The 27,257-nt window shown below is 40.2% G+C and overlaps 2 protein-coding genes across 4 annotated transcripts in view; one reads left to right on the plus strand and one right to left on the minus strand.

Annotated features, from left to right (window-relative positions):
- Positions 1-23,438, plus strand: part of LOC105275961 (cerebellar degeneration-related protein 2) — a 29,725-nt gene extending 6,287 nt beyond the window's left edge. Inside the window, exons 1-7 of one of the 3 annotated variants that reach the window (XM_011333197.3) lie at positions 27-619; positions 16,211-16,323; positions 17,333-17,481; positions 17,936-18,125; positions 18,443-18,723; positions 18,983-19,136; positions 20,690-23,438. In XM_011333197.3, the coding sequence (XP_011331499.1) occupies positions 544-619; positions 16,211-16,323; positions 17,333-17,481; positions 17,936-18,125; positions 18,443-18,723; positions 18,983-19,136; positions 20,690-21,910 (2,184 nt within the window). In that variant the 5' untranslated portion in view covers positions 27-543 and the 3' untranslated portion in view covers positions 21,911-23,438. Of the gene's footprint in view, positions 1-26; positions 620-12,000; positions 15,335-16,210; positions 16,324-17,332; positions 17,482-17,935; positions 18,126-18,442; positions 18,724-18,982; positions 19,137-20,689 lie in introns of those variants that run through there. The other 2 variants (XM_011333196.3, XM_011333198.3) reach the window with 2 other exon arrangements.
- LOC105275966 (polymerase delta-interacting protein 3) lies at positions 22,653-25,951 on the minus strand. Its single transcript, XM_011333207.3, has 7 exons — positions 25,768-25,951; positions 24,730-25,151; positions 24,288-24,508; positions 24,153-24,208; positions 23,850-24,069; positions 23,534-23,742; positions 22,653-23,303 (listed from the first exon to the last, which is right to left on the minus strand). The coding sequence occupies exons 1-7, from the start codon at positions 25,839-25,841 to the stop codon at positions 23,225-23,227; spliced, it is 1,281 nt and encodes a 426-aa protein (XP_011331509.1). The 5' UTR covers positions 25,842-25,951; the 3' UTR covers positions 22,653-23,224.
- Positions 25,952-27,257: the final 1,306 nt, after the last annotated feature.

A 27,257-nucleotide genomic window follows, 5' to 3' on the forward strand; every position in this document is an offset into this window, starting at 1 on the left:
GGGACGCGCGCGCCGACGCTCGCGGCCTGCTCGAACAAAGTCGCGGGGCAGTGGCAGCGGTGCCAGTCAGCTGGAGTGACAACGTCAGAACGAGTGCGAGCGAGTGCGAGTTGTCAAATCACTCCGTACGTCAATCGTGGTGCGCGAAATCGCGAGGTCGACCCGGGAGATTGGAGATCGCTAAATCGTCGAGGTACCCGCGGTCGGTTGGCCCGGAAACACCGAATCAGATCGGACGATCCTAGAAGAACGACACGGCGCCGCAGGTGGCATCGGGAGCAGCCGCCGTCGCCGGGAGAAAGTGACGTTGCGGAGTCGCGGCTCATGGCCGGCGGCTTCTCGCGAGCTCTCCGACGCCCGTGAGGCCCATTCCGCGAGGCCCCGCTCACCGATTGGCTCGCCCGCGGCCGTGCAGCGAGCGTGCGCCAATAGCGCCTCGAGCACGCGGGCCAGGCGACCCCTCGCCGCCGGTTCACGGACCTGTCGCTGCCGCTCGGCTGTATCGAGGACGACGCTCGCACGGCACCGGCTAACATCGACGAGATGAGCCTGTTGTCCTCCTCCATCGGCGGCGTTCGCTTCCACGCGGACGAGGACGCTGATCAGAACATGCTCCAGGGTAAATTTCTATTCGATATCTATTGTCGAGATAAATTTTTATTCGAAAGAAAAAGAATGGCAAGTGCCGACTGATTCTTCGGTCGAGATCTGGTCACGTCGCAAGTCCGTTTGATGTCAAGGCCGCGGCTGCGAGCCGAGGATGCGCAGGTGCAACGAGCACCGAAATCACGAGAGTCGTTTTCGAGGTCGACCTCGAGACACTCTACGCGACAGAATCGATAAAACTGCGCGAGCTGCACCCGTTCATGTGCAACGCTCGGAAGCGATGTGCATAATACGCTTAAAGTATCGCCCGCTTAAACACGATCATGAATCGCGCTCATGCGGAGCAAAACTATATCAACGATTAGACGTCGAACTGTTTTAAAAATTCATCTGTCGATGTCAAATGTTTTTGTCTATCGCATCTTTTTCATCGCAAGAACCTCGAAAGTTATGCTCGCGACATTACATCAGGACGGATTGACCGTCGCAGCCGGGACAGGATGACTCATCGATTTGTCGCGCAATACGAATACCCGTTGTGTTTCATGGGCGCCGTGAGTGGAAAACATCCAAAGCACTTGGAAGTGCTCCTTCGTGGTCGCGTCTTCATCGGAGCGTCACGAATGATGCCTTCGACGAAAGAACAGTGTGACCGATCGCATATTCAGGATAAGCCTGATGTTCCAATATTTTTAAAATGCTATCAACATATTGCGCATGTAATGTCTTCATTGATATAAAAGTATTTTCAGTTATTCGGATTAAGATACGGACAATTTACAACATTTCAGACATTTTGCTGTTATCAGTTGCTCATTGACTCTTGAACCTTGTGATTAACTGCAAAATCAGCAGAAACGACAGGAAGAGAGAGAAGAGGGAGAGGAAGAAAGAGAGATATACGATAAATGATAGTGATTACATTTTATCACTATACGCGACCTTACTTTTATTTTCGTCAATCATTTTTACTTAAGTCGGCAGGAAATTCATCTGATAATTACGATAATTACACTATTTTCATTCGATGAAGTAATGCGATTTATTTCGCCTCGAAACTAAATTAGTTATTCAGACCTAAAGCTAAACTCGTTCGTGATTATTTTTCATTTTTACGATTATTATTTATAAACATATTGCAATTATACGTCTTTGTTTAATGTAAAAACTTGACGCAACGCGTGAGACAAGCTTTAGCTAGCCACTTTATTTAAAGAGATGTGCGACAAGAAAATTGCGCGTGACTGCCGCCTGAAGCGCGCGACAGTTTTATGCATATTGATCCGCGGAGATATTTAAATCGCGGAGTCTGCGCAAGTCCCTGCTCGGCAATCGTATCGCGACAGCATCAAACATCAAGTGCTCGCGTAGCACACCGTAAAAAAAATCCTCAATGCGCAATTATTAAAAGAGACTAACGACTGCCAAATTTTTAAATGATTTGCAGGAAGATACGGTACAGGATCCAAACGATTAATCTCACGATTATCGTCGCTCTCTTCGAGTAATCGCACAGGCTGCTCATCTCCGCGTACGCTATTAAGCTATTAAGGTAGTCGTGCGTGCATAATAGAGCGCGAGTAAAATAAATAAAGCATGATGATTTATGTAAACGACTCGCGCCGTCGCCGGTTACGTTCTGGTTGCCATCTACTTATAAAATATCGAGAATATAAATATAAGCTGTAAAATTAATGATGAGTGTTGACACGAATAACTTAAAATACTTTCTTTCTCTCTCTTTCATATATTACTCTCTCTCATGTATAAAGTTTATCAAATTTCTAAACAAATTCTTATTGTATACGTAGCATACTCGAAAACAATGTTGTTTTAAGAGAAATGAGGTTCACCGCGTTAAGTTTCTATTCTTTTATTGATCACAAACAATATATACTTTCTAAAATAAATGTCACTTTTCAAGAAAAATTACTTCTCGAAATCTCTCATAAATCGTCGGTTCATTGATATACGCGATGATAAAAGTGCCGATATAATTATCAAGTGGCATACCTAATATCGCTGGGAAGAAAATGACGGTTGCGCATATTTATGATTTACGCTTGGGGCATTCGCGCATGCAGCTCGAAGCTACATTCGCCATAAAAATGGAAGTATGTGGGGCACAAATATGCGGCTGACCGACTTGAGCGGTCGCGGTAGTGACAGACGATTAATCGATAATTACAGCGTGCTCCAGAAAAGTTTTATCAATTAAGAGCGGAAGTGTATTTCTTATCGAATTTGCAATCTGTCAAAAATCAATGTAACAAGTTGAATTTAAAAAGCACAGTAAAAGCGGATGTAAATGTATCATACGACGTAGCGCATGTTTCGAATTCAAGGGTTAATCACCCCTGCGAGCGAAACCCTGCTTAGTGGGTTGCCATGAAACACCCTCCCTATTTTTCATCGACATCGCCATGGTATCGATCGTCTTCATGCGAGGCCTAATACGAGGGTTCGATGAACAACAGTTTGCGATGTGCGATGAAAGATTAGAAAAGGAGCTAAAGGATACTGCCTTTAGTATAATAATACCCCTATTGTGCATATTGTAATGTAAATTTATTTTCAGTCTCTTCATATATTATATAGTTTATAATTAGATCAGAGAGATTGAACTCGGCAGATAACTCTTATGTACAACCAGGACAGATAATACGTACCATATCTGATTGCCGCAGTAGTACTTTGCCCGCCCGCAATTTGATGTATATCATCTTATCAGGAAATCGGTGCATACTGTGCAAATGTTCTTTGTATGTTAAGTAATATATTGCTCCAATTTTGTGGTGTAAAATTAATGTCACACATAATTGTGTCCGTTACATACGATTGTCTTTAATTTAGTGCACAATTGAATGAATCGGTACAATTCATCTCCCAACCGGTTTACTTGCATAGATCTCGAAGGATAGCACAGTTTGATACATTATTTATTCTAACATTAACACAACATACAAATGTTTCTTATTTGTTAAATAGTATCTATATATTCTTGCATTAATCCATTTTTATGGAATAAAAATAACATCGCAGATATTACACTCTCGTATCTCTGTATTTCAATTCTTTTCGATTAAAACGTGATCGAAATGGAAATGGATACAAGTTATTTCCCATAAGTGATCCGTTTCACCAGATACTCGATATCAAATACTCGATATAAATGACATGTAATAGATAAAGAACAATAACATCTGCACGTGCTTTCAAAGTAATGGGAATCCGCATGTCGCTCTGTCGCTTTCTTTCTGTCTATCAATAAATTGGCTATAAAGACAATCTCCATTGTTACCAGATTCGTAAAAGAAAGACTTCTCGAAGCACGAGAAAGGAAGTCAAGCTTTCTCGTTGCGCGCGCTTCTCCCATAATCAAAATATTATACACGCTTATTGCCGCTGGCTTTATACGTGATCTCTCATTAACTTTGCGCACGGATAAATAGATACCTTTCAAATCGTTGTAATTTGTCTCCAACAATCGCTGTAGAGCTGCTCTCAATTGAAAACAATGGAAACGGGCAAATCAAATCTCGGTCTTTGCTTGTCAGAGACGAGTACTTTTCCTAGTCATTGTCATCGATCATCCTATTTATTGATTCTGATCGTCAATGCATTTCCTGATTAGTGCCAACCTCTATAATTAAGTCCTTCACTTTGTTGTTTGATGTTTTAATTAAACCGGTTAAGCCGTTATCTGTTCCGTTGCCGTGGTGAAAGCCGCTCTGATAAGAATGTTTTCACCGTAATAAGGAGCTGCGAAAAGATTATCGAATCTCTTTTGATGTATTATTTGTCGGGTTCATTCAACGTGCAAACGTTATCGAACGTTGCGAATCCTTTCACCATAGAAAGTATTAAGATCGTACGTCACCTTCGGCTGAACGAATTTATATTAAAATTAATTGAGTAACATTGATATTCAAGCTGATAATAATTTATGGCTTTTATATTATCCACGGTGAAAGGAGGAGATGATCCAGTTCTGGAAATGGGCAGTTTTACGTCAAGCAAGATCGTGTATTTTCGTGAAGATAATTTTTAACGGAAACGGGATAATTGAGCGACGTCAATTGTGTAAATGAAAGCAACGATGCAAATTATATGTACGTGCAGTAAACTCGCAGGAAATATCAGTCGAGAGATACGCAAAGTAAATGCAACGTGTGTTACACTTTCAAGAAAATCGAAAAAGCGGTTTTGCATGTTAGCTTTCCACACGTAACTCCTGTTGGATCTATACGCTTCGACAACTCCTGAAATAAAAATCTCGGGAAAGATAGGCCCGCGCTTCAGAGACATTAAGTCGAGCCTCTCGCACTCGTTAAACCGGAATTCCGGTGCTTAGACGTGCGTTATTGAAATCGGAGAGAGTTCGAGCACCATGAAAAAAAGCGGCTACGTTAAGCGCACGTCGTACATCACATCGGTCCATGAACTTTCCAATGTCGCGCACCTTCCTTCACCTCGCGGTCGATTAGAGTGCCGCTCGAGCCGCGTCCGCTTTATGTGACGTTAATTTCATCGGTCAACGCGATTGCCTTATCAGCTTAGCGCCGATTATCGACCAATTGAGTTTTCTCGAGTAACAAATAAACAACGCGCCGAGCTCTATAGTATTTATCCAATCACGAGGAAAGTCGGGCCCGTTTGATGTGAACTTGATTCGATTATAATTACTCTCGCGGCGCTTTTCACCCGTGCAAGATGGAAACGACAGGAAGAGTATATTATGGATTTCCTGCCGTGCAGTTGTCATTTTCTCTGTTTTACACGCGGGAGGAAGAAACCGCGCATTTCACACTACTACTAAAGATTGATTTATACCTGCCTATTATTAAGCTCGCGAATTAATGGTTCTGTAAAATTTTGTTTTCATTTTTATAAAAGTTTTATAAAAAACAAATTTATTTGATAAAAAGCGGAAATAAAATTTAATTAAATTAATTTAATTACTTCGGTGAGCACATTTTAAAAATTTCTGCAAGATGTATATAAAAATGTAGAATTATTTTGATGATCAATGTCACATGTCATATTTTAACTTTACAGACACAATTATTTTATTGTTTCATATATTTGTAAGATCGTTTTAACATTGTTACTATAAAATCGTGAAAGAGAAAAATATTCAACTTTGATATACTTTTTCGGATCGGGTAAGCAAAAAGCATTGCATTAATTTGTAATCCTGATACATGTAGGTACCTGCATCATAGAATTATCCGAAATGTTTGTTAATCGTGACGTACGGTTATCCCTGGGAATTCCTAGTTCGTGTCCGCGGTAGATGCGCATCCGCATTGCCCGATAAACGCTTTCGAGCTGTTTGAGAAGAGTTTGCGAATCTGGCGCTTACCAAGGGTGTTGATATTGGCAGAAGAAAACCGGCGATTACTCACGTAACCGCTGGATCTAATCTGGCGATAATGCACGATCGGCTGTTCGGCACGATATCCGATTGTCGGACGTAGACTGTTTGCCGAGCGATTATATGCCCGGTAACGGTACAAGGTGCAACGCGCCGCACCGGTGGACGCGCGATGACCGAGAGAGGCCTTCGTAAAGATGCCTATCCTCGCATAGAGAGATACAGGCGTGAATCCCTGTGACCTGGAACGGGAAGGCTCCGCAGCCAGCATTCAAGTTCCTGCCTAGAATACCAAACGCTCGGTGAGCACATTTCGCGGCATTCGTCGCCGATTCATCGTTTTATTAAGTTTGACAATTTTACAATTAATTTTGACCGAATTTTTCGGACCTACATAAAAGCTCCCCCTTTCCATGAGGAAGGCTATTGAAATAACGTAACAACCGTTAGAGCGTCAATAAAATTTAACGTCGCCTCGATAACGCGGTTAAACTTGACGTTAGATAGGGAAAAAGAAAGAGATAGAGAGAAAGGTCAGACTTATACAAGTGGAGAGGAAGAGTGGGGGGAGGGGGAGGCAGATAGATCGTAAGGATAGAAAGTCAGGTTTGATGCAGGTGCGTTACGGGAATGGCGCCAGGTTGATTGGCGTATAAAGCTGACAGTATTCCGCGTAATTATTCGTCCCTCAAGCCGACAAGTACGACACGATGCCGGCGATATCATCGTAGATCCGCGAATGTTTCGTCGTTTCATTAACTATCCCTTGTGTAAGAATTATTACGGCAATAATTCCGGCGTCATGTCGGCGTTACGGCTGGCTCGTTACGTGCCACCTCGCGCCGATTGGTCTTTCCAGGGGAAATTTTTCCTCACCCCGACGACCTTATTAGGACCACTACTTTTCCGCGTCTCCCTCGATCGACGACGATAGCCACGAGGACGGCGGCAGCGATCGCGTCCTGCAACCCAAATCGACCTAAATGCACACCGACCGCGTTTCTCGTTGGCCGCGGGTTTCCTCCGACCCGTCGGCGATGTATCATTCTCACGAAGAGGTCCTGCCACGGAGAGGAACGCGCTCCTCTTATTCATCAGGGTCGTGGCACGGATCAGCTTCCTCGTTACCACCAGCTCGTCTGTTATTCGTTCTCCTCGAGCTCCTCCTTCGCGCTGTGTAGGCAGACATTTTTTCGCACGGCCCTTATTGAACGGGCCGCATACGCTGGGTGGTTCACTGGGTGAGCGTACGGTATGCGGCATGTGCTTATTGCATTCCCGTGGCGCGTTAGTTCGCACATACTTACATATCTGTTCCAGTTCCTGGGCGCGCGGCGCGCGAGTCCACGCCTCGCCACGTCGAGACCCCCCGGGGAACGGACGGACGGTCTTCGCCACGGCGATGGTGCTTGATAACGCGCGCGCAATTGGAAATTGCAAATTCAGAATCGCCCTCCCCTTCGCCGAGCAACAAACGAAACGTATAATTAAAACATAATATCAACATGAGCACGTAAGAGTTTAAAATGTGATTAGCGGTGCATATATCTCGCTTCCTAGTTAATTAAAATTAACAAGTTAAGGTTGGATCGAAAAATCGTAATACGAATAGAGGATCGTAATTAAATTCAGAGACTTTCTGACACAAAGAATGAGCACTGTGATTTAATTATCCAACGTTGAAACTCGTCCAGGTTGAATGGTCGACTTTCAGTTGATGTTACCCGAAAGCGTCTTCTCGTTGAGCGAAAAATCCAGGCTGATGATGTGTGCGCGCGGAATGGTAACGCTTTCTCGCCTCCTCGTGCGTGGAAAACCAAAGCAATTTTCGCGAGAGCAATTTACATTTCCGGACGGTGTTAATGCCGCGCGGTTTCTCAGCTCTTTCTCGTCACGCACGATAACGTCATAATTAAAGGCGGCCTTACTTAATTTTTACCGGCCCTTTTCCGGTTGCAGCGCAGATTCGATCAGCTATCAGAGTCACTGGCTCTGGATCGCGGTATTCGACCGTAGCCTATCACTCCGTTGCCTCTGGACACATTCTCATGTAGAGTATGCAAACGCGTGTGCATGATGGCGGTGATGGCCTCGATGCCGCGTGTCTGCAACAATTCGACATCCATAATTTGCTCTGGCATTGTTGCTCGTTTCCCTCGTTAGCGGGGACACGTGATACCTCGGCCGTGTGCGTCTTCGCACGCAATCCCTCGTTATTCGCCCCGCCGTGTTGAGTACACGTTCGTTCCTGCAAATACATGGAATACAGTCGAATTATGTAATTAATTATGTGACTACACAATTTTTACGTGCCTCACGTGTGTACGTTACGGAAGCGCGCATCCAGGCATACGACGCACCTTTTCAAGCCAGAAAATCTGAAATTGAAACTGAAACTGAGAAGTTACGATCACTGCAGTTATTGCTAAGAAGCTATATATAGGAGTCCTGATTTGCGCCTGACACGGTGCGCGACTACCGGCATGTCGTGTATGAGAGCGAGCGGCGATGCATCACGGACCGTCAGTGCACCGTCCCACGCAGATTTGCGCGAATTTTTGTGAAAGTAAAAGACCGAGCGAAGAATTCAGCTTGAACGCGCGGCAGGAGCGCGCGGCTGGAAAATCACGCTTGGCACACTGACTCGATTTTACGCGCCATCGCGCGAACGGCTCTCCGGCAGTGTCCAGGGATGACGTTACGTTGCACATTGCGTTAATAGAAATCATAGACATCGCCGAGAAAGACGTAGAAAAGAAAATAGAAAATAATCGCGAGATCCCGACAGCTCGCTATAGCTCGCGCATTATTATTCCTCGCAGTCGCAACACAGCGTCGTGGGAAGATGATTCGTGCGAAAAGGATTCGCGCCGCTAACGAGGCTCTTTCTCCTTATCGCCAGACATTTCGTTGACCTCCAACCGTAACAAAGTGCCGAATTATCCGCGGATCTCGCGCGCACTCGCACGCTCCGCTCCTATTTTGATTCTCTCTTTTCCAATTTTCTTATTTTCCCTTCCGAGATTCAATTCAATCTTGCCCGACTTATCACGTGAGACGACGTTTTCCGATGTATATCCGTCTCGCTAGTGCCGAGTATTTCGAGCACAATAATCTCGTTATTGTGTACTCGAGCTAAGCTGGTTATCTGTGAAAAGGCGGATTAATTAAATCGCGCGCTTAGATGTTGATGGATGTATCAGAACTACAGCCGCTTACCGAGCACAGTGAACTTTGCCATCTAATTGGTATATTCCTTTAGATCTAAAAATCTATGCCAATTAAATGGAAGAGCTTACCGAACGCTCCGAGAGCGGTTATACTACTGATGTCTCAGACGTTGAAATGGAATCAGCATATCGCACAGATATCCATCTCCCATCGCTGCGATACAGCGATTATATTCTATGGAGATCTAACAATTCACACGTGCATCTCGTTGCCCTCACGGGTAACCTTCTTTCTCATCCTTTATATCGCTGCAAAACTACAGCTATGCCGCTAGTTCCCGATATTATAGGTACGTGAATCGCGCTTTGACATCGATACACATTATCTACGATCAAACCGTGAACGTGCAAACGTTCTTCGAGAACCGTTTCCTGCTCTCCTTAGGTCTCTCCGTAGCGGAGAGTAATCGTGCAAGTCCGCTTGCGAGAATCTTTGCCTCGCATCCCAGGAAGCAAACTCCTCGAAAGAATTCATTTTGCGGAACGACAGCAATATAATTCTTCACATAATTTTTCTTTCCTTCCTTCCTTCCTTGCCGCGCGATAAAGCTCGCTTTACGAGAGCCGGAACATTCGCTGAATGCGCACATTAGCATGCGCTTCCTCTCCATATGGCGAGCCGCGCGCGGGGTTGATCTCCTCTCGTCGATCCTTCCCCTCGTGAGGGAATTTCAGAGGAAGTCCCATATGACGACAGATTCGCGCTTATCCTAGACGCCTTATTAGCGCCTCGCTTGTTCGCATTCTGAATGAAGCAGCCGGTCGTTCTCACAGTTTTAATTACCTCAGCCAGACATATCAGCCAGATATATCAGACTCTCTCGAGTCACACGTTAGGGGATATTACTTCCGTTTAATCTTCGGCAACGACAACGACGGCGACGATAAATTGATGGAAAAAGGCAATGTGAAATTGCCGTGAAAATCCGGACAAAAACCAGACGACAGTTCCGCTCGCTTTCGTCGCGTTCCCGTCCGTAATTGCATAGACGGCTTTTTCCTGATCGAGTCATTAGGAGAAGTAAAACAGATGGAACAAATAGAAGCGAGATGGCCTTGAGGTAGCGATGGCGTCGACTTGGCACGTTGATTAGAGAGATTTAACGCGTATTATGGTGACTCTTTTAATTTCGTTGTGAAATCAAATTAGAGAGAGACTCTGTACCTGCTGAACTATTAATGTCGATATTTACGTGTAAGACAACTTGATCGTTCGAAGATGAACGAACGAAGTTGCAGCGCCGTACAACAGTCTTATGTCTTAATGAATAAATACTCCATAAATAACTGATAATTACGTGTGAAATAGCCAAGGCCAGTGGCTCTTTTGGCAATCGAAAGTACTTTCACTCCGTTTCCTGTTAATAACGCTGTCAAGCTTATCTGCCGGTGCCTTTTCATCTTTGTTTAATGAACTTTCAAGGACTATTTATTAAGTGTATGTAAATGTTTTAGTCATTTCTTTGCACGTTTTCGCTTTAGGTCTATAATATGTTCAATACAATTCAGTTATCAAAATTGTTTTTTATGATTTTCTGTCATCTCTCGGGTAAATTCCAAATTCCTTTGCAGAAAAGTTTTTTCGTATCTCAGCCACATCTTGAAAGTACAAATTTCAATAATGCTCACTCTTCAAAACCGTAAAAGAGCGAGAATTTACTTGAAGTTTAAATAATAATATTAGAATAATATTAAATACTAATATTAGAACGCTGAAAAAAGACAAACTTTTGCATACACTTAATAGTTTGGACAGAACAATCGTTCTACGCTAGACTAAATGCTAGACTGTAACTTTGACACTCCTTGTTCTTATTAGGTCTTGTATCCTTTACTCATAGAAGGTTAAAACACTGGCTATCTCGCGACCGTTTTCCGGGGGCTGAAATTCAAGTCGGAGAGCTGGAAAGTGTGCGGTTAGACGGCAATACGCGAGGACGGATATACTCTCGCCTATATTAAGTTTCCTTTATGAATCTCGCGTAGCATCTATTTTGTGCAACGAAGTATGTTTCGCTTCGATACTTTTCGCATCCGAATATCTCGATCCTAAATTGTTTCGGATAATAAAAATACTAACGGTCACGAACAAATCAATGTTAACTCAATTCAATTTTTGTATCTTGTGTAATTTCCTGTATATAATTTACTTGTACTTGAGATATAAAAAATTGCTCAATAATCAAAATAAAATATAAAATAATATTTTGTTTCACATTTAATTAATTGCGAATTGTATACGTGAAAGCATATCGTATCTAAAATGTACTTTCGTGCGCATTCTCCCACTTTCAACAACGTTAATCTTGTATACTCTGTATACTCTGTAGATAGCTGTAGCTCGAATATCTTATGTTCGGTGCGAAACAATGATGGGAACACGGCCTACGAGATGTTTTAACGCCACGGGTATACTGGCCCCAGTTAAGCGTAAAAGAAGAGAGGGAGGATCCTGCGAGTCTGCCTACATGAATGGCATTGTGCTACCGTGATTCAACAGAGACAAGCATTCGAATCTCTCTCTTTCTCTACCTCTTTCTCTCTTATGTGTCGTGTTTGCCTTCTTTCCACCTACGCGCATGTACTCACGTGCGTACTACTACCGTGTCAACTTATATTATACTTTGATCATCGCGTTGGCGATCATCCAAGATATAAAAGTTATATGCAAAAGTTATAATCTTTATTTATAAATTTATCGGATAGATTTTATTTTCATGTTATTAGCATTTCACAACTGAATTAATTATATACACAAATAAAATATATAGATAAAAAAATGTAACATTTTCTTTAACAAGAAAACAGAATATTAGTTTCTTATTAATTTAATAATGAAATTTTAACTCGCACAGTTAATGAACACAGAAAATCAACATTCAGTGGCCAAAGGCACTTTTACTTATTGCCACAACCCTCGTGCGTTCCATGTGTAGGAGACGCGGTGCAGGAAACGATCGCCGTGATATTTCGACCGAAGTATGACCCGACGACCCCGACATGTTGGAATAGAATCTAAACCCTCTCTCAGATACTTTCTCTTGAGAATGTTCCGGCGAAACGTTATTAATCTCTTCATCGGCTGACGGCAACCGGAGAGGGGTGGGAGGAAAAATGCGACCTATTGTTAGCGGGATTTGAGCGGTGCGCAGGTGCATCGACTTGACCTTTCGAGCGCATAAGGAAATTACCATGCGCGAAACAGCCTGCCAAGTTATCCTAGTGTCTGACGTTATTTCGCGCGGAACGAGTTTTGCATATCGCTAATATGCTACTCGCTAAGCTCTGATCCGCTCTACTTCGATTGTAGACCTGTCGAGAGAACCATCGTTCTTTTTCATCGATAACGCCTTCCGTCGCGAACGTATAATTTACCCGCGCTCGCGGATAAATTGTGAGCGCGTAGACGACAGCGTCTAAGTACCGAATATTAGATGCCATTACGCAATCTCGTCATTATGCGGGCCGACATAAAAGTGACTTTCACCGCGAACGGTGTAACTAATCGGGGGCGTTATCGCGAGAGTTCCCAGTGATCCGCGCTCCTCGAGGGCCACGGGGATTAATCGTGACGGAGCCATTGACGACTGATATCTGTGCCGTCGCAAATCGAGTCCTTTAAATCACGCTGGATAATGAATGAAGTCCCGCGAGCGTAATGAGAATGACTTGTTTCTGCACAGAAATTTTCCAAGTACATTCCAAGTAGGGGAAGGTGTTGTACTTTTGACCAGTTTGAACTTTCTCTACCTTTCAATTTTGCTTAAAGAAGTTCGGAAAAGGGATCATATAAATTTTCACTAACATATATTTGTAACAAGTTTAAATACATTTTTTACTGTTATTTTACCCCAGTTGAAAAAAAGAAAAAGGTATAACAGTCCGTTGTTCCTTTGACTATACATAAAAAAATATTAACTTGTTTTATGAAGTTGTGTAAATTTTATTAGATTGTGTAAAAATGAAAGAATACTTACTTTTTTATGAAAGTGGATAATATGTTTTTGTGTTCACATGAACTAAGATGTCCTTACAATAAGTCATTCAGTTACCACTCTGATGACTAAAAAACACATTAAAATTTTTATTTTCCACATACAGTCAACAGACAGCTCTGTAACACAAGATCGTCAAAAGTACTTTGAAAGATCAACTGATCAAAGGTCAACACCTTCCCTTAAACTTTTCACACCATTTTCTCATAATCCGTTCATTCATTACCGTACCACCATATACCTGCTTTAAGTGACCATAAATATCGGCAGGTCACTTTTTGAGCATTCAAGAATCAAATAAAATTCTGTACTTCGCTGTTAACAGGATTTTATATATAGGATAATAATAAGGTTCATTTTAACGACGCATAATGTTACGTCACAAAAATACGTATTAAAACACGTGACTCTTGGAACACTAAGAAAACAAATTAGGAAGACGGACCAACCTTAAATTAGGGAGAGGAAATGACTTGTGCAGTAACTATGCGAAACGGTTTTTACTTTTCGGATTACCTTCGTATATATTTGTATAGTGTAAATGTAGGTTTGCGATTACGGTAAAATAGGTATAAGGGTAGATATTAGGATAAGGCAAGGACAGAGTTATAAAGGATACGATAGTAGGATAATAAGTTTAAAAAAAGAAGAAATCAAATCAGAAAGATAGGAAAGAGAGGATAGGTATGCAAGAAAATATTCAAAAGGCAAAGGAAATAGGTACAATTGTAGATATAAGTAAGAGTATAAACAAAAAGTAAGGAATGAGTGAGAGTATGGACGTATGAGTGTGGTTAAGGTTCAAATTGTAAACCAAGTCCCTTTCTTGGCTTAAGCTGAAAGTAATAAAGCTTATTATTATATTTGTATAGTGAAAATAAAATCAAAGGAAAACGAAGCTCTCACTGGCTTTTGCGTTTTCTATAGGCATGTTTGTTACAGTGCGGCGATAAACCTATTAGTCCTGCAAGGTTTTAGGGATAAAAGATATAATATATCTTATATATTTTATATATAAGATTTTATATATGTAAAGATATTTTTACAAAACATAAAATTGCAACTAATTTAAGGCAGAAATAACAAAATTTTTACTTGCTCGTATTCCGTATCGTCGACGATTGCATTCGCTATTACATCCAAGTGGATCAAGGCTTTGTGAACTATTAACGTAACATAACGTTGATACAGCAACAGCGCTACTTAATCACTGTTATGTGATCGGTTGCACTCTAATTAATTATTATTATAATTACAAATAATGGAACGACGACAACCGATCTCGACAAAACTTGCGCATCATCCTTCAAACCTTGGAATTATTTTTAGCAAGACAAATTTACGTTTCTACGACGTTATAATCATGAAAAAGGACTTGAATCGTGAAAAAGGTGAATATTATAATTCAGTTATATGATATTGAGTCATTGTTTGCTATATTCGCATTGTGTTAAATTAACACAAAAATTTGAATGGATCGACATACGAAATGTTGAATTTGACATAAATTTTTTTGCTCAGTATAAAAAGTATTTTCTGTTAAAGATGTGTTTTGTTCAAAAAATAATGTTATTTATCAGAGATTATTTCATTTTATTTATTAGAAATTATTTTATTTTAACAAGGAAATAAAAATAATTCTAATTATTTGGCTATTTTTCTGCTTTATCCTTACTATTAATCTTTGTCTTTTGTCCAAATTTTCGAAAATTGAAATCCTTTTCTTGGAACTTTGCTGTTGAAGGTCAAATTATAAAAATCAAATAACCAATAAGAATCGTTGGAAAAAGAGATTGACCAGTAATAGGGCCCAGAAATGTGGAAAGGGAGGGGTGAAGACGAGAATTGGAAGGGTGGGGGAATTGCCGCTCGATGGGCTCACGTTTGGGTCAGGCTACCACAGAAGGCCGGCTACCACCGAAGAAACTGGTTGTGTGGAAGTGCAGCGTCGAAAGTTGGCAAAGATCTCGAGTGAATGATGAGCGAGAAAAGTGTAGACATTATTTGGGATCCTCAAGCAAACTCTGATCAAATGAATTCGTTAGATCAGAGCTGGGATTATTCCATTGAACTTGCGTGTCTTCGAAATTTTCTGAATGGTACCTATAAAGGAGATGTGCGTGAAAGTAAGTGAAAATATGTGCGGAAATAATCAACTACGTGCATGATGTATGACAATGTTGAAGAAATAAGACCGAGGAAATATAAAGGAAAAATATAATATAAAAAAATGATATTGTTCGACGGATCATTCAGTGAATTGCATGGCATACGGTGTAGTCGTCGTGATTGCAGAAAAATATTTCTAAACTTCGCACAAGAATCTATTCGATAAAAATTCAACGATTCGCGGGCCCATTTCTCTCGCATAAAAATGTCTTCTTTTTCTCTTTTCGATTTGAGTACTTTTTCTTCCGATTTAATTTGTCATTCAAATCGAGTCGGAGAAAGAGACACTCGAATCGAATTCGAAAATCTCTCTTTACGCATTTTACGCATTGTTTTCTCACGCCTGATGAAGATCCGTGAAGTTCGCGGACCACATTTCGCGACTGCGAGTAAACGGTAGCTTGGTCGTTTGCGCACACCGAAGGTCCTTGGCCCTAGCCGGTGTCAGAACGAGGGAGTGCCGCGAGTGTGAACCAGAGCGTTCGCGCGGCACCCGCTCGGAAAGTAACAACAACCTACGATTATCGCAGGCATTCACTACTTTGATTCGTTATCATTTCGAGCGAGATTTCGATTTCGTTGACCAGAGTATTTCTTCGTATTCCTCTATGCTGCTCGGTAATAAAATATGATCCGAAAGTGTGCAAAATATATCAGAATTATTGCTATGCATCTCTTCGTCGGTTGATGTGATAGAACCGATTTTGTTCCCTTTGCGCGCACGGACTTCATCCGCTCCGAGTAGATTCAAATCAAGTTGCAGGTGGTAGACACATTTCTGATCGAAAATGCGAAACAGTTTTTGTAAAAGTGCGACTTACTGTTCTGTGCAGATCTTCAATTGGCGGCGGAACTTGGAAAAACCCTGTTAGAACGGAATAAGGAGCTAGAAAATATCATCAAACTTCATCAATCCACGGTGGAAGAGCAAGCACAGGAGATCGAGGTATGTTATACATTTTTATATTAATCTGATCAAACACGAGTAAAAAATAACTTGAGCACTAAAGATATTGTTACAAAATCTCTATTTCTATTATTATATTACGTTTCACTATAATTATTATTTAACCATCTCAAACTCAATATCTTTTTTTGTCTTTTATATAACGTGATTTATATAACGTGAAACTAGCAAATACTAACCTTTAGATAACAGCGTAAAGTATAGTAATGATTAAGTTATAATTTTTAAACTTACTTAAGACCGTAACACGTAGAAAAATTTAAGCGGCGAGACTTAAGACTTAAGAGATGCGATCAATGACAAGTTTTAAGTTTTAAACTGCTTACGTTTTCGACGGTGATTGGTCGCATCTCTTAAGTCTTAAGTCTTAACACTTAAGTTTTTTCGTGTGTCACGGCCATTATTCTGATATAAGAAACGGGAATTGCAAATTGCGATAAACAAACTGCTTGGTTACGAAAGAGTGGTACAACAATAAAATGCTACATCAAGTTGCGAAAAAATGAAATAAGACTTATAAATCAGACTATAAAATATAGATATATGAGTATATGACCTGAAAATTATATTATAATATAATTTCATATAATCTATAATATATATATAAGCCAAATACCACTCACTGACTCATCAACGTGCAGCCCGAACCACTGCACCCATCGACTTGAAATTTTAAGGGTATATTCCTACTATTACGTAGGTGCTCACTAAGGGTGGGTTTTCCGAAATTCCACCCCTAACGGGTGAGAAGGGGTAAAATGTGTTTTTATTTAATTCTACACATAATATCGCGGGCGAAGCCCGCGTGACGGGGAATGCTAGTATAATTATATTATACAGGGTGAAAGCGACATTATAGGATTAAAGTAAATATTCAATATCAATTTTGTTAGTATTCATTTCCGTGACATTTTTTAATCGCAATGATCAATGAAATTTGCTCAATCTTGAATTACATTTTTCAATGAACACACATATTTGTTTGCAGTACATGAAAAAGCAGACCGCCGCCTTAAGGGAAGTGAACAATACGCGACTGAAGGTTTACGAACAACTGGAAGTCAGCGTGCAAGATTTGGAACGAGCGAATCATCGTCTGGTGATCGAGAACACGAGCGATAAGAAACTGATCAAAAGGTAAGCGCAAAGAAATATTTCTTTCCTCCCATTTTTCAATGTCGCTCCTCCGACTAAACTGCAAAATATTTTCAAGTAATAAAAAGTTTCGCTATTCTACGCATTTTTAAGACAAAGGCTATTTGAAGTTTAGTGGAACACTGGTTGAAGAGTACCATAATACTGATTAAGTAGTATCGTTAATTGATGTATAAATATTATGTATAATACATTTTGTACATGTAATTTCTTACGATAAAATTTTGCAGCTTTTTATGAATATTATAAGGTATATATTACAAATAAAACTATTAGAATCGACCCACGCAGCACGTGCGGAAAGTCACTGAAAATGTATCTCGTATAGGATACTTTAAAGTTTAAACAAACATTGATTGTCAGAATCATTAAGATATAGCAATGTTCCACGATAACGTGAAATTGTTACTAATGATGTAATTATTTGCGTGTTTAGTCACTCCCTGACCATTGAAAATTTGGAGATAAAATGCGAGGAGTTGCAAAAGAAGATCGATGATCTTACCGTACAAATTCGTCGACAGTCTACATTACAGTCTACTGTAACAAGTCCGTCTGGGAATAATACACAGCAGCAAAATAATGATTGGGAGACTCCGAATACGCAAGGTGGCAGCGAGAAACAGGTAAGCAGTATACAGAGCTTGCTACACACATACACCACACACACACACGCACGTTTTGTCATATCTGAATTTTTTTTATGTATCTTATCGTATAAACAACAAATTTACGGGAAGAACATCATGAATCCATGATTTATTTTAAGATCCATTATACACATATGATTGTATGTTTAAATTAGCGGCTTATATAATTATTATAAATTATGTATTTAACATGTTCTATCACTGGCTTTTTTCATAAGTATTTTTTTGATAAGTATCGAAGTTTTGGTCTTTTTATATAAGATGATTATACCAGTATGTCTTCTTGTTTCTAGAGAGCTGCCCCAAAAGTCACCCCAGTCTCGCCAAAGCCTCCTCAAGAAACAGCGAACGCGACTGTAACGAATGACGAGGAGATGACGGAATTGTTGCGGCAGCTGCAGGAAGCTCGCAGTCAACGGGCCAGGGAACAGAAGAAGGTGTCCGAGCTCTCGCAACAATTGAACACGTTGCTGCACGAGAATACCGTGTTAGAGGAACAATTAGCGGAGTTGCGTAATAAGGCACAAGACGTCAAAACTCTGCAAGATGAGATCAGTACTTTGGAGGAAGTCAGGTAAATTTGTTTCTATCCTCGCGCGTTTTTTTCAATGTAGATTATGTGTTTGTCTTAAACATATCCAAATAAAAAGACAGACATTTAATGACATTAAATTTAACGACTCAATTTTAATAAAAGTCCATTTTAATTCATCTTTCATATAAAATTTCATCAATATCATTCAATTATATATTACATGTATATAAAATTTTATTTTAACTTTAGTAATATTTGTTAAACACATGATTCCTACAAGTCTCAAATGTCTTCACAGACGAGGTCAGTTATGCGGGCGCTGTCTGCGTGGCATAGGCACAGAAGCACACGACGAACTCTCCATTATGTTAGATCAAGAGGAGTACGACGATATAAGCATGGCCGAATCACTGATTAGCGAAAATCAGCGGGATTCCGAGCAAGCCATGCAGGTAAGTTTAATATTAATTTTTGAGTCTAATATTTGGTTTCCTCATGCATGCAGTTATGACCACAGCCTGCATCCTCATTAGTCATTTCGTTAATTATGCTAACATGGCATCTTCATGGAATAATTCTCTTTTACCTTCTTTAGGAAATAACAAACTTTGCGATATTGAAGCCGGAAAGTAATAATTCACTGTTATGGCGGATAATTAATTATACGAAAGTACCGTTATTGTTAGCTTGCTTTTTCAAGACAATCTGCTACATTAAGTATCACATCATCGTTCCGATAACACTCGCACCCATCCAAATACCGTTATTTATCTTTCGGAAAATGGCTCGAATTGTTTGTAGTCTTTGGCTGTCTAAACATCAAAAATCAAAAATTCTCTAATTCATTATTTTAGTCTGCAACATATTCATAGTTTCTATTAATCGAAGGCTAATTAATTTTGACTGCTGAAAGAGATTGGGAAAGATAATAAGATATCGGATCTGATTTGTTTAAAAATATTTAGCTTTTTACTATTATATGAGCGATATTTTATAAAGTTTTGACAACATTTAAAACAACGTGCAATTTTAGAAGATAGCTACATAGCATGTGTTATGTCGTAACGTGTTAAAGTGCCTTTTTAATCTACTAGGCAACTAGAATGTACAATACATGTAACTGCAGCAAATTATTGAATCTATTTCCAAAGATTAATAAGATTGTGTTCACTTTTGCATTTTATCAATCAATATTAAGATTCTAGTGTAAATATAAATAATACATTTATCGCTTTACTTTATACATGATAGAGCTTTTATCGTGTTGCAAATACATCTAGTCTAATTACTGTGTCCGAATATTGTATAATATATAAGTGCCAGATTTATAAGATCTTAAATAAAAGACATTTTTTATAAAAAAAATGTTGCCGTTTTTAATATCCTATAAATCTGGCAGATCCTTCATCCTGTCTCCGTCCTTCTATGGAACATCCCTTAATTATCAATTTAAATATCAATTCTTAGAGATGATTAAAGTTAACAAAGCTTTTATAAAAATTATATATAAAATTTATAATTTAGATTTTGGATGGTAAAACAGAGTGTCAATTGTTTTTTTACTGTACAAGACTTTTCCAAATTAAATTATATTAAATAATATAATTTGTGAGAGTAAAGGAAATAACACTGAATCTTTCAGATTTTTGCAAGCTTTTTGATTCTAGCTTTTTAATAACTGCATTATCCTAAAATGCGCATGACATGTATCTCTATCACGATCAGAAATATTCAAAGCAAGGAAAGAATAATATTGTGACTATATAGTTTCTTTATCATACTGTTGTATTTTATTTCATTTGAAGCTATTATATTCATAATAAGCAATTAATTAAAGCTCAAGGAAAGCTTAAATTACGTTTCTTATTTTCTTCTGAATTGATACAATTTTAATTGACGGGAAAATGAAACATCACGTTTTTAAGCTCTTATATCAACATTAATAAATCTAAATCCTTTACATTACATTGTTTTCACTGTTCACATGTTAATTGTCTGCAAACAGGATACAGACAGCAAGAACGAAGCCAATGAAACGGACAACGTAAATCCGTACCGGGTCCTCGTCGAAAAATATCAGGCCTTGCTGGAGGTGCAAAGACGCTGTCAACCCCGTCGCAAAGACTCCGTGCCTGCCATGTGTATGTCGTTGCAGGAGGAGCTGGAGATGTCCGGAGAGTTCAACAATTTTTATTCCGCCAGCGCGGAGACTGAAACCGCTGCGGCTGCGGAGTCAACCAAGGCCGCAGTTTCGCAGACTAAACCCGAAGCCTCCGGCAAGAAACCCATCTCGGCTACCCCAACCGACTTTTCGGAAGCTGAAACCTCGTCGTCAGGCTTCTCAGACGAGACAAGCAACAAGGCGACGCAGACAGACGGCAGACCGGGTTCCTTCTTGTGCTCGATCGCCGATGGTGAAGATTGCAAATTCAGCATCTACGATGACAATAGTCCGTTCGAGAGCAGGTTCCGCAAGACGCCCGAGTATCGGCAGCTCTTCAGCGAGATCTTCAGCGTGCTGAAACGGGCAGCCGAGGCAAAAGACGAGGGCGAGAAGCTACCGCTGTTGGACGACTCCACCACGTCTCAAACGGCATTGAAAGCGCCAATATTACAGGAAGATCTACAGAGTGAGGCAACAGACGACAATCAGAGTATCATATCCTCCATGGTGTCATCGGTGGTCTCGGAACCAGTCTTTAGGGTGCAGGCCGCCAGCCCGGCTAACGCGAAAAACGGTCCGCAGGTCGACAATAAGACCAACGCCGTCACGAATCGCCCCGAGGACGGCTGCAAAATGGACTATATGGCGCTCAATTTACGTACGCGCAAGAAGTGCTTGGTAAAGAAGACCTTAGTCAAAAAGATGAACGACCGGTCGACGCCACCGGACGTTATCCCGACGACAAATCCCAAGCTTGTTCCGCCCAAGAGCAGCGGCCGCAGGAGGTTCAAGCCGTTCAACCCCGCCGAGTACGAGCACACCGGGACCTGGAACGGCCAACATAGTGCATGCCCGAATCGGCAGCTGAGAGACAGGAGGCAACAGCACAACGGAGTCACGCGCAGTCCGAATGAGCAGCAAAAGCCCTACGAGTACAAGGACGGCTTCAAGCCGAGCACTGCGTCCGAGGAAGTAGCGCGATTGAAGCGGCTGGAAATGTCATACGCGGAAGTTCTACGCACGCCGAAGTCTAAGTCTAGCAGTTTTCATCGTAGAAAGTAAGCATGACGAGTTTAGGATTTGGCGAAGTGTATACAAAATTTAGCGAGAAAGAAAAAGAGAGAGAGAGAGAATAAAGAGGTAGAGAAAATTTTCTAACTTCTCGATTGTATCTGAACTACAGTTAATGCGTTGTCGCGCACTGTTGCGCTCCGCGAGGCGAGATTTCAGTATTGTTTCGTACTTGTAAATATATCCGACGCGACGTAGCGGATCATAACTTAGGCACTAATTACTCAAGCGTCACGTATTAGCTTTAAGTTCGGACGTTTTGTATCTCGCTGTACATCTCCCTCCTCCCCCCCACATGGTCAAACGTACAAAGGAACTGTAATGGTTGTTGCGGAGAAGAGCAGAAGAAAAAAACTTACTTATGTGCCATTTATCCTCCGTGTCAAAATATCAACTTCCGATTACGAAATCTGTATCTCTTCGAGCACACGCCCACTCTCTCCAGAGAGGTGATCCTCCTAGTTTATCAGCAGCAGCATGCGTACGTTAGCTTTTGTATTCCATAGGTATAAATATTGTGATCACGTATGCATAAATAAATAAATTCTTTACCGAATTACATCGTTGTTTCCCTGATTTTTTTTAACGTGAATAACTGAAGAAGAAAAAATGGATTGTTAATAAAAAGAAAAATTTTTATTTCCTACTTGTATCTAAGCACATCATTAAATTACAAAGGCGCAGTCTTTTACATAATCCTGTTAAAGAAGGACGGATCAATTCTTTCGTGTGATAAACTCAATACATTTTATTCGGTCATATTAAATGTACAAGCAACCAGCACCTCAATCTTTAAACAATTCGAGTGCTATTTTGTTATGCGAATGTCTGCCTTTATATTTTAACATCTGAATTCTTTCTATCGTCTTCGATACGAGGAAAGTCAAGGTTTGTTTTAGTAATGTTTTAATGTGCTTAATATAATTTATATCTAAAAGATACTGCATATCTGAGTATTACACGCTAGATAAAAAAAAGTGCAATTGAAAAATGCATGTTAAATATAAGAAACAATATTTATCTAAAAATAAGGGTGTCTTGTGGATCAACTAGCATTGATCGACCGTGTATACTGAAGATAATAATGAGTGATATAAGTTTATTGATACAATTGGGAAGTGGATTTGCGCGCGTGTGGGCGCGTGTTTCACAGATATGCGATCCATACACACATCCTCGTCCGATTTTTCCCTCCGTAGAGGTTCTTATAAGATTATTCTGCGTGAATGCCATTACATATACATTGACACATTTCCTTCGTTTTTTAATATTTACTCATATCAAAAGGGACGCATTAAGAGTCGATTAAGAGTCATCGAACAACGCGCGATGTACTGCACCTAAACTGGGCTGCACGTAACTCGAGCTGACGCTGCGTCTTGATCTGTAAAGGGAGAAATTACGTTGAGGAGAAAGTAAAAATTAATTTCTGTAACCGTATTAGATTACGATTGTATTATGTAAAAAATTACACATTATTATCGATTTCATATAATTAAGTAAAATAAATAAATTAATATTATGTTGCTGCGTTTTGTGATCAGATAAATTTGTAAAATACCCCGCAAATTGTTTTTAATACCTATATAAAACTTGCTCATGTGCGCTACTTACTCCGTGAGAGACCGAACGGCTGGTCCAGTCGGATTATTTTTTGGTCGTGGATTAACAAGAAGGCATTTCATCGGATGGCCATCTAATTGCCGGTTGTGATAAGTCTCGACTGCTTTAGTCGCATCCTTTAACGTCTTGTAGATCACTTCAGCCGTGCCGGGACGCACTAGTCTCGACACAAGTAGTTCTCCAACGTCTTCGAATAATTCCTACAAAACGCGCAAACGTTACTTTACCTCATTTTACTTACTCTTCTTTTAAGAGATGTGCACTCAACAATAGAGGCATGAATTCTACTTTCTATTTTCAATTATACCTTGATGTCTTCTTGTGTAACGTTCGCTTGCAAATTGGACACGACAATTCGGTAGCCTGTTGACTGCGTCGACGAACTGGAGCTTGCTTTTGGCCGCGACAAAACGCCCATTGGTCTCGGCTTGTTCGGAGACGAATCCAGCCGCGATTTAATCCCCACGTCCCGAAGACTTCTGGAATCGTAATACTTCGAATCCGTAGCTTCCTCCGCTAAAATTGTTCTTCAAAAACAGCATCCACTTAATTCTTCATTTGACAGTTCCAATAAAATTGGATTATAAACTCCAATCGCTAGAGTCTTTACCTCGATTTTGTCCCGAAACTCCAATCTTCCTTGTAAGAAGGCGAAGCAGACTTTGCCTGCAATAAGGAAGTTAGATATTAAATAATCAGAAATAAACGTTTTACGTGCAAACATTCAATACGCAAAATAAATTACTATCGCAGAGCGTGCAACAAGTTTATAATCCCTCTGTCTCTCTCGCTCTCTTTCTATATCAGATTTCCGAGCTGGAATCCTAGCTACGTTGCTGCTCGTAGGCTTCACCCAAGTGTAAGGAGATGGCGGATTAATATTAAACACGGGAGGTGGAGGCGGCGGTGTCGGCGCGTACTCATTACTCACAGTTCTCCTCAGTGAAGCGGAATCCATTAAATAATCTTAAAGAAGAGGTAGATGTGAAATCGAGGATATGTATCAAATATATGTATGTGTACGCACACGTACACAGACATATGTACAAATTTTTATATATTATTTTATATATAGAGTATATACAGTTTTTACAAACTATTTTTACAACCAATGGTTTACAAGTACAGATAAATATTCCATTGAAGGCAGGTAAATATCTCATTAATTTATTGATGGATTTACGTACCGTCGTTATAATCCATGCTCATATCTCCTAAGTAGTGTGCTTCGGAGATAGGTGGTGGCCTATAGCCAACAACTCTTGAGGGAGGTGGCATATAATTGTTTGGCATATTCGGTGGTAATGCAGGTGACATCAAGGGTGGTACTTTATTAGTCGATAGTGAAAGTCTGCCGTTTCGGCCAGTCTTGCGCGAGATTCCAGGAAGCTGCTGCGTGTCTACCTTCTTATACTGAGTCGCACGAATCTTGTCTAGCTTAAGCCTGGCGTCACTCTGCTTTGCTATTTCTGCGAGCTTGTCTCTGGCGTCGGTCAATTTCTGACGGTTCTTCTGTATTATCTTGAACCGCGCATCCGTAACTACGTGCGAGCCACGTCCCCTCACGGATCCGTTTGCCCGTGAGCCTCTATTGACTCCTCTTCGTATCCTGTAAAATCAAGAGACACGGTAGTGTCTCGCGCCAAGTATTATACATACGCAATAGCGTAGTAGCGCAAGATGACAGAGGGAGGCATGCGTGTAGTACTGATAAACTGGAGCGCGAGCTTGAAATAAAGCAGACGAAACGTTACAAAGATTTTATTTATTTACGAAAAGTAAGGATCATCCCTTTCCTACAATAATTAATCGTAATTATATATAATTAATTATTTTAGAATGATACAATGAAAATTGTAATTTGTTCATAGAAAATATTGCTCATTTCTGTTCTTTGTCTCCTAAATTATTTTCTTGTAGTTTATAAAAATTTTAGAAAAGTCTAAATTTTTGTTCAAAGTACAAGAATAAAATCTTTTATTTCGCCCTTAAGTTATTTGTATATTAATTGTGGTATTCGTGCACAACAACTTATTTTATAATTTTCTAAGATTATCAGAGATAAATCAATACAGACAGAAAAAACTGTAGAAAAGAGGTTTTGGTATGTGCTGTAACGAGCATTTCTGACAGGGAAAAGCGCAAGTATAAAGGTTATAAATGTATAAAAGGGAAAAATCAGGTTAATGCAAAGCGCGCTGAGCAATTACTTGAACTTTTCTTACCCTCCTCTACCCCTCATTGCAGACGATTTCGATTTTTTAATTATTTCATCTAAACTTAGCCCCATATCAGCCATAACGTAGTATTCCGACTATTGGGAACACGGACACAAAACCGAGTCAAACCAGTCAAACCAAATCGAGGGACTCCAATTTCAGGTTACGGTTGCCGTCGGTATAACGACCCAACTAGAACACCGATTGGCTGTTTGTGAACTCGATTAGGGAATTTTTTAGGACCTCGTAGGATTATGGCTAATATACATGAAACGCGGCAACAGTAAGAAAATAACTAGTGATCACGTAGTAGTCGATCAATCTCTTCTTTGTAAGGAATAATACACTTATATTATTATATTCTACTAATAAACTTCGATCAAATTTCAAACTCCGATATGTAACATTTCTTTAGTCTGATATAGGTTTAACGAATTCCACTTTAACGACACAGGGTGCGTTCCGTTTCACGCAGTGAACGCATTATCGCGTTATTAAAGGTGTCTTTAGATAGGAGCGTCGAGCGTCAGAAGTCGCGCGCATGCGTAGCGCGTAAAAATTTGACGCTAAACTTCAATTAGCAAAGGTTATTACAAAGCATATCGCAAAGTGTTCAATTATAAATTTATGAGGTCACGTGACCTAATTCGCCACTCTCTCCCTCGGAGGCTCTCTAGTTCGATACATGGAGAAAAGTAGAGAACCTCAAGTAAGAGTATGGACATCGTGGATCGAAAATGGCGTTCGTTTGTCACTAGTATGGTCACTATCTATGAGGAGTGTACAATATAACCTTCCTTAAGCCCCGAACACAATGCAAGGAACAGGCAATAAGAATAGGGAATAGGATCGTCTGTTTTATTTCAGCGCACAGTGAAATCTGTGCGCTGAAATAAAACAGACGATCCTATTCCCTATTCTTATTGCCTGTTCCTTGCATTGTGTTCGGGGCTTTACTTTAAGGATTAAAAAAATTAGTGTAAGGGTGAATTCACACCTTGGCAGAATAGCAGAAAACAGAAAAGCAGAAGCCAATCAGAACTCGCGCTGGTAGTCGAAAGTAGAGGCCTAGATATAAGAGAAACGACATTGAAATCGATATATGCGATATATCGATAATCCACCATCTTGTTTTCTCCATATGCGAGGTACAAGAAGTCAAATCAGGTTAACGCTAAATGACGTGTGAACTGGAGCAGTCATATAAAACAGTTTAATATTGCTTTCAATATGTAGGATTTGATTTATATGTAATAAATATATACATAAAAGTACTTACATCGCAATTAAAATTGCTTGCCTGTACACATAATTGCTTTAAAAGTAGTCATCTGACCTTATTTTCCCCCAGTTCCGTTTCACGCATATGCGCGCATTATATATATTATACGTAACATTCATTATAGATAAATGCTCGCATATGCGTGAAACGGAACGCACCCTTTATTGCACCATAGTAGCAAACAAAATGGCGCTCAACACGTGATTTACTTGGC

This window comes from Ooceraea biroi, chromosome 9, assembly GCF_003672135.1.
Source record: "Ooceraea biroi isolate clonal line C1 chromosome 9, Obir_v5.4, whole genome shotgun sequence".
NCBI classification, from domain to species: domain Eukaryota; kingdom Metazoa; phylum Arthropoda; class Insecta; order Hymenoptera; family Formicidae; genus Ooceraea; species Ooceraea biroi.

Coding starts and splice junctions, on each gene's coding strand:
- LOC105275966 (XM_011333207.3), bottom strand. CDS start 25,841: ATGGCTGATATGGGGCTAAGTTTAGATGAAATAATTAAAAAATCGAAA. Junction 24,509..24,729: donor GAGCATGGATTATAACGACG/GTACGTAAATCC, acceptor CTCTTCTTTAAG/ATTATTTAATGGATTCCGCT. Junction 23,304..23,533: donor GCCGTTCGGTCTCTCACGGA/GTAAGTAGCGCA, acceptor CTCCCTTTACAG/ATCAAGACGCAGCGTCAGCT.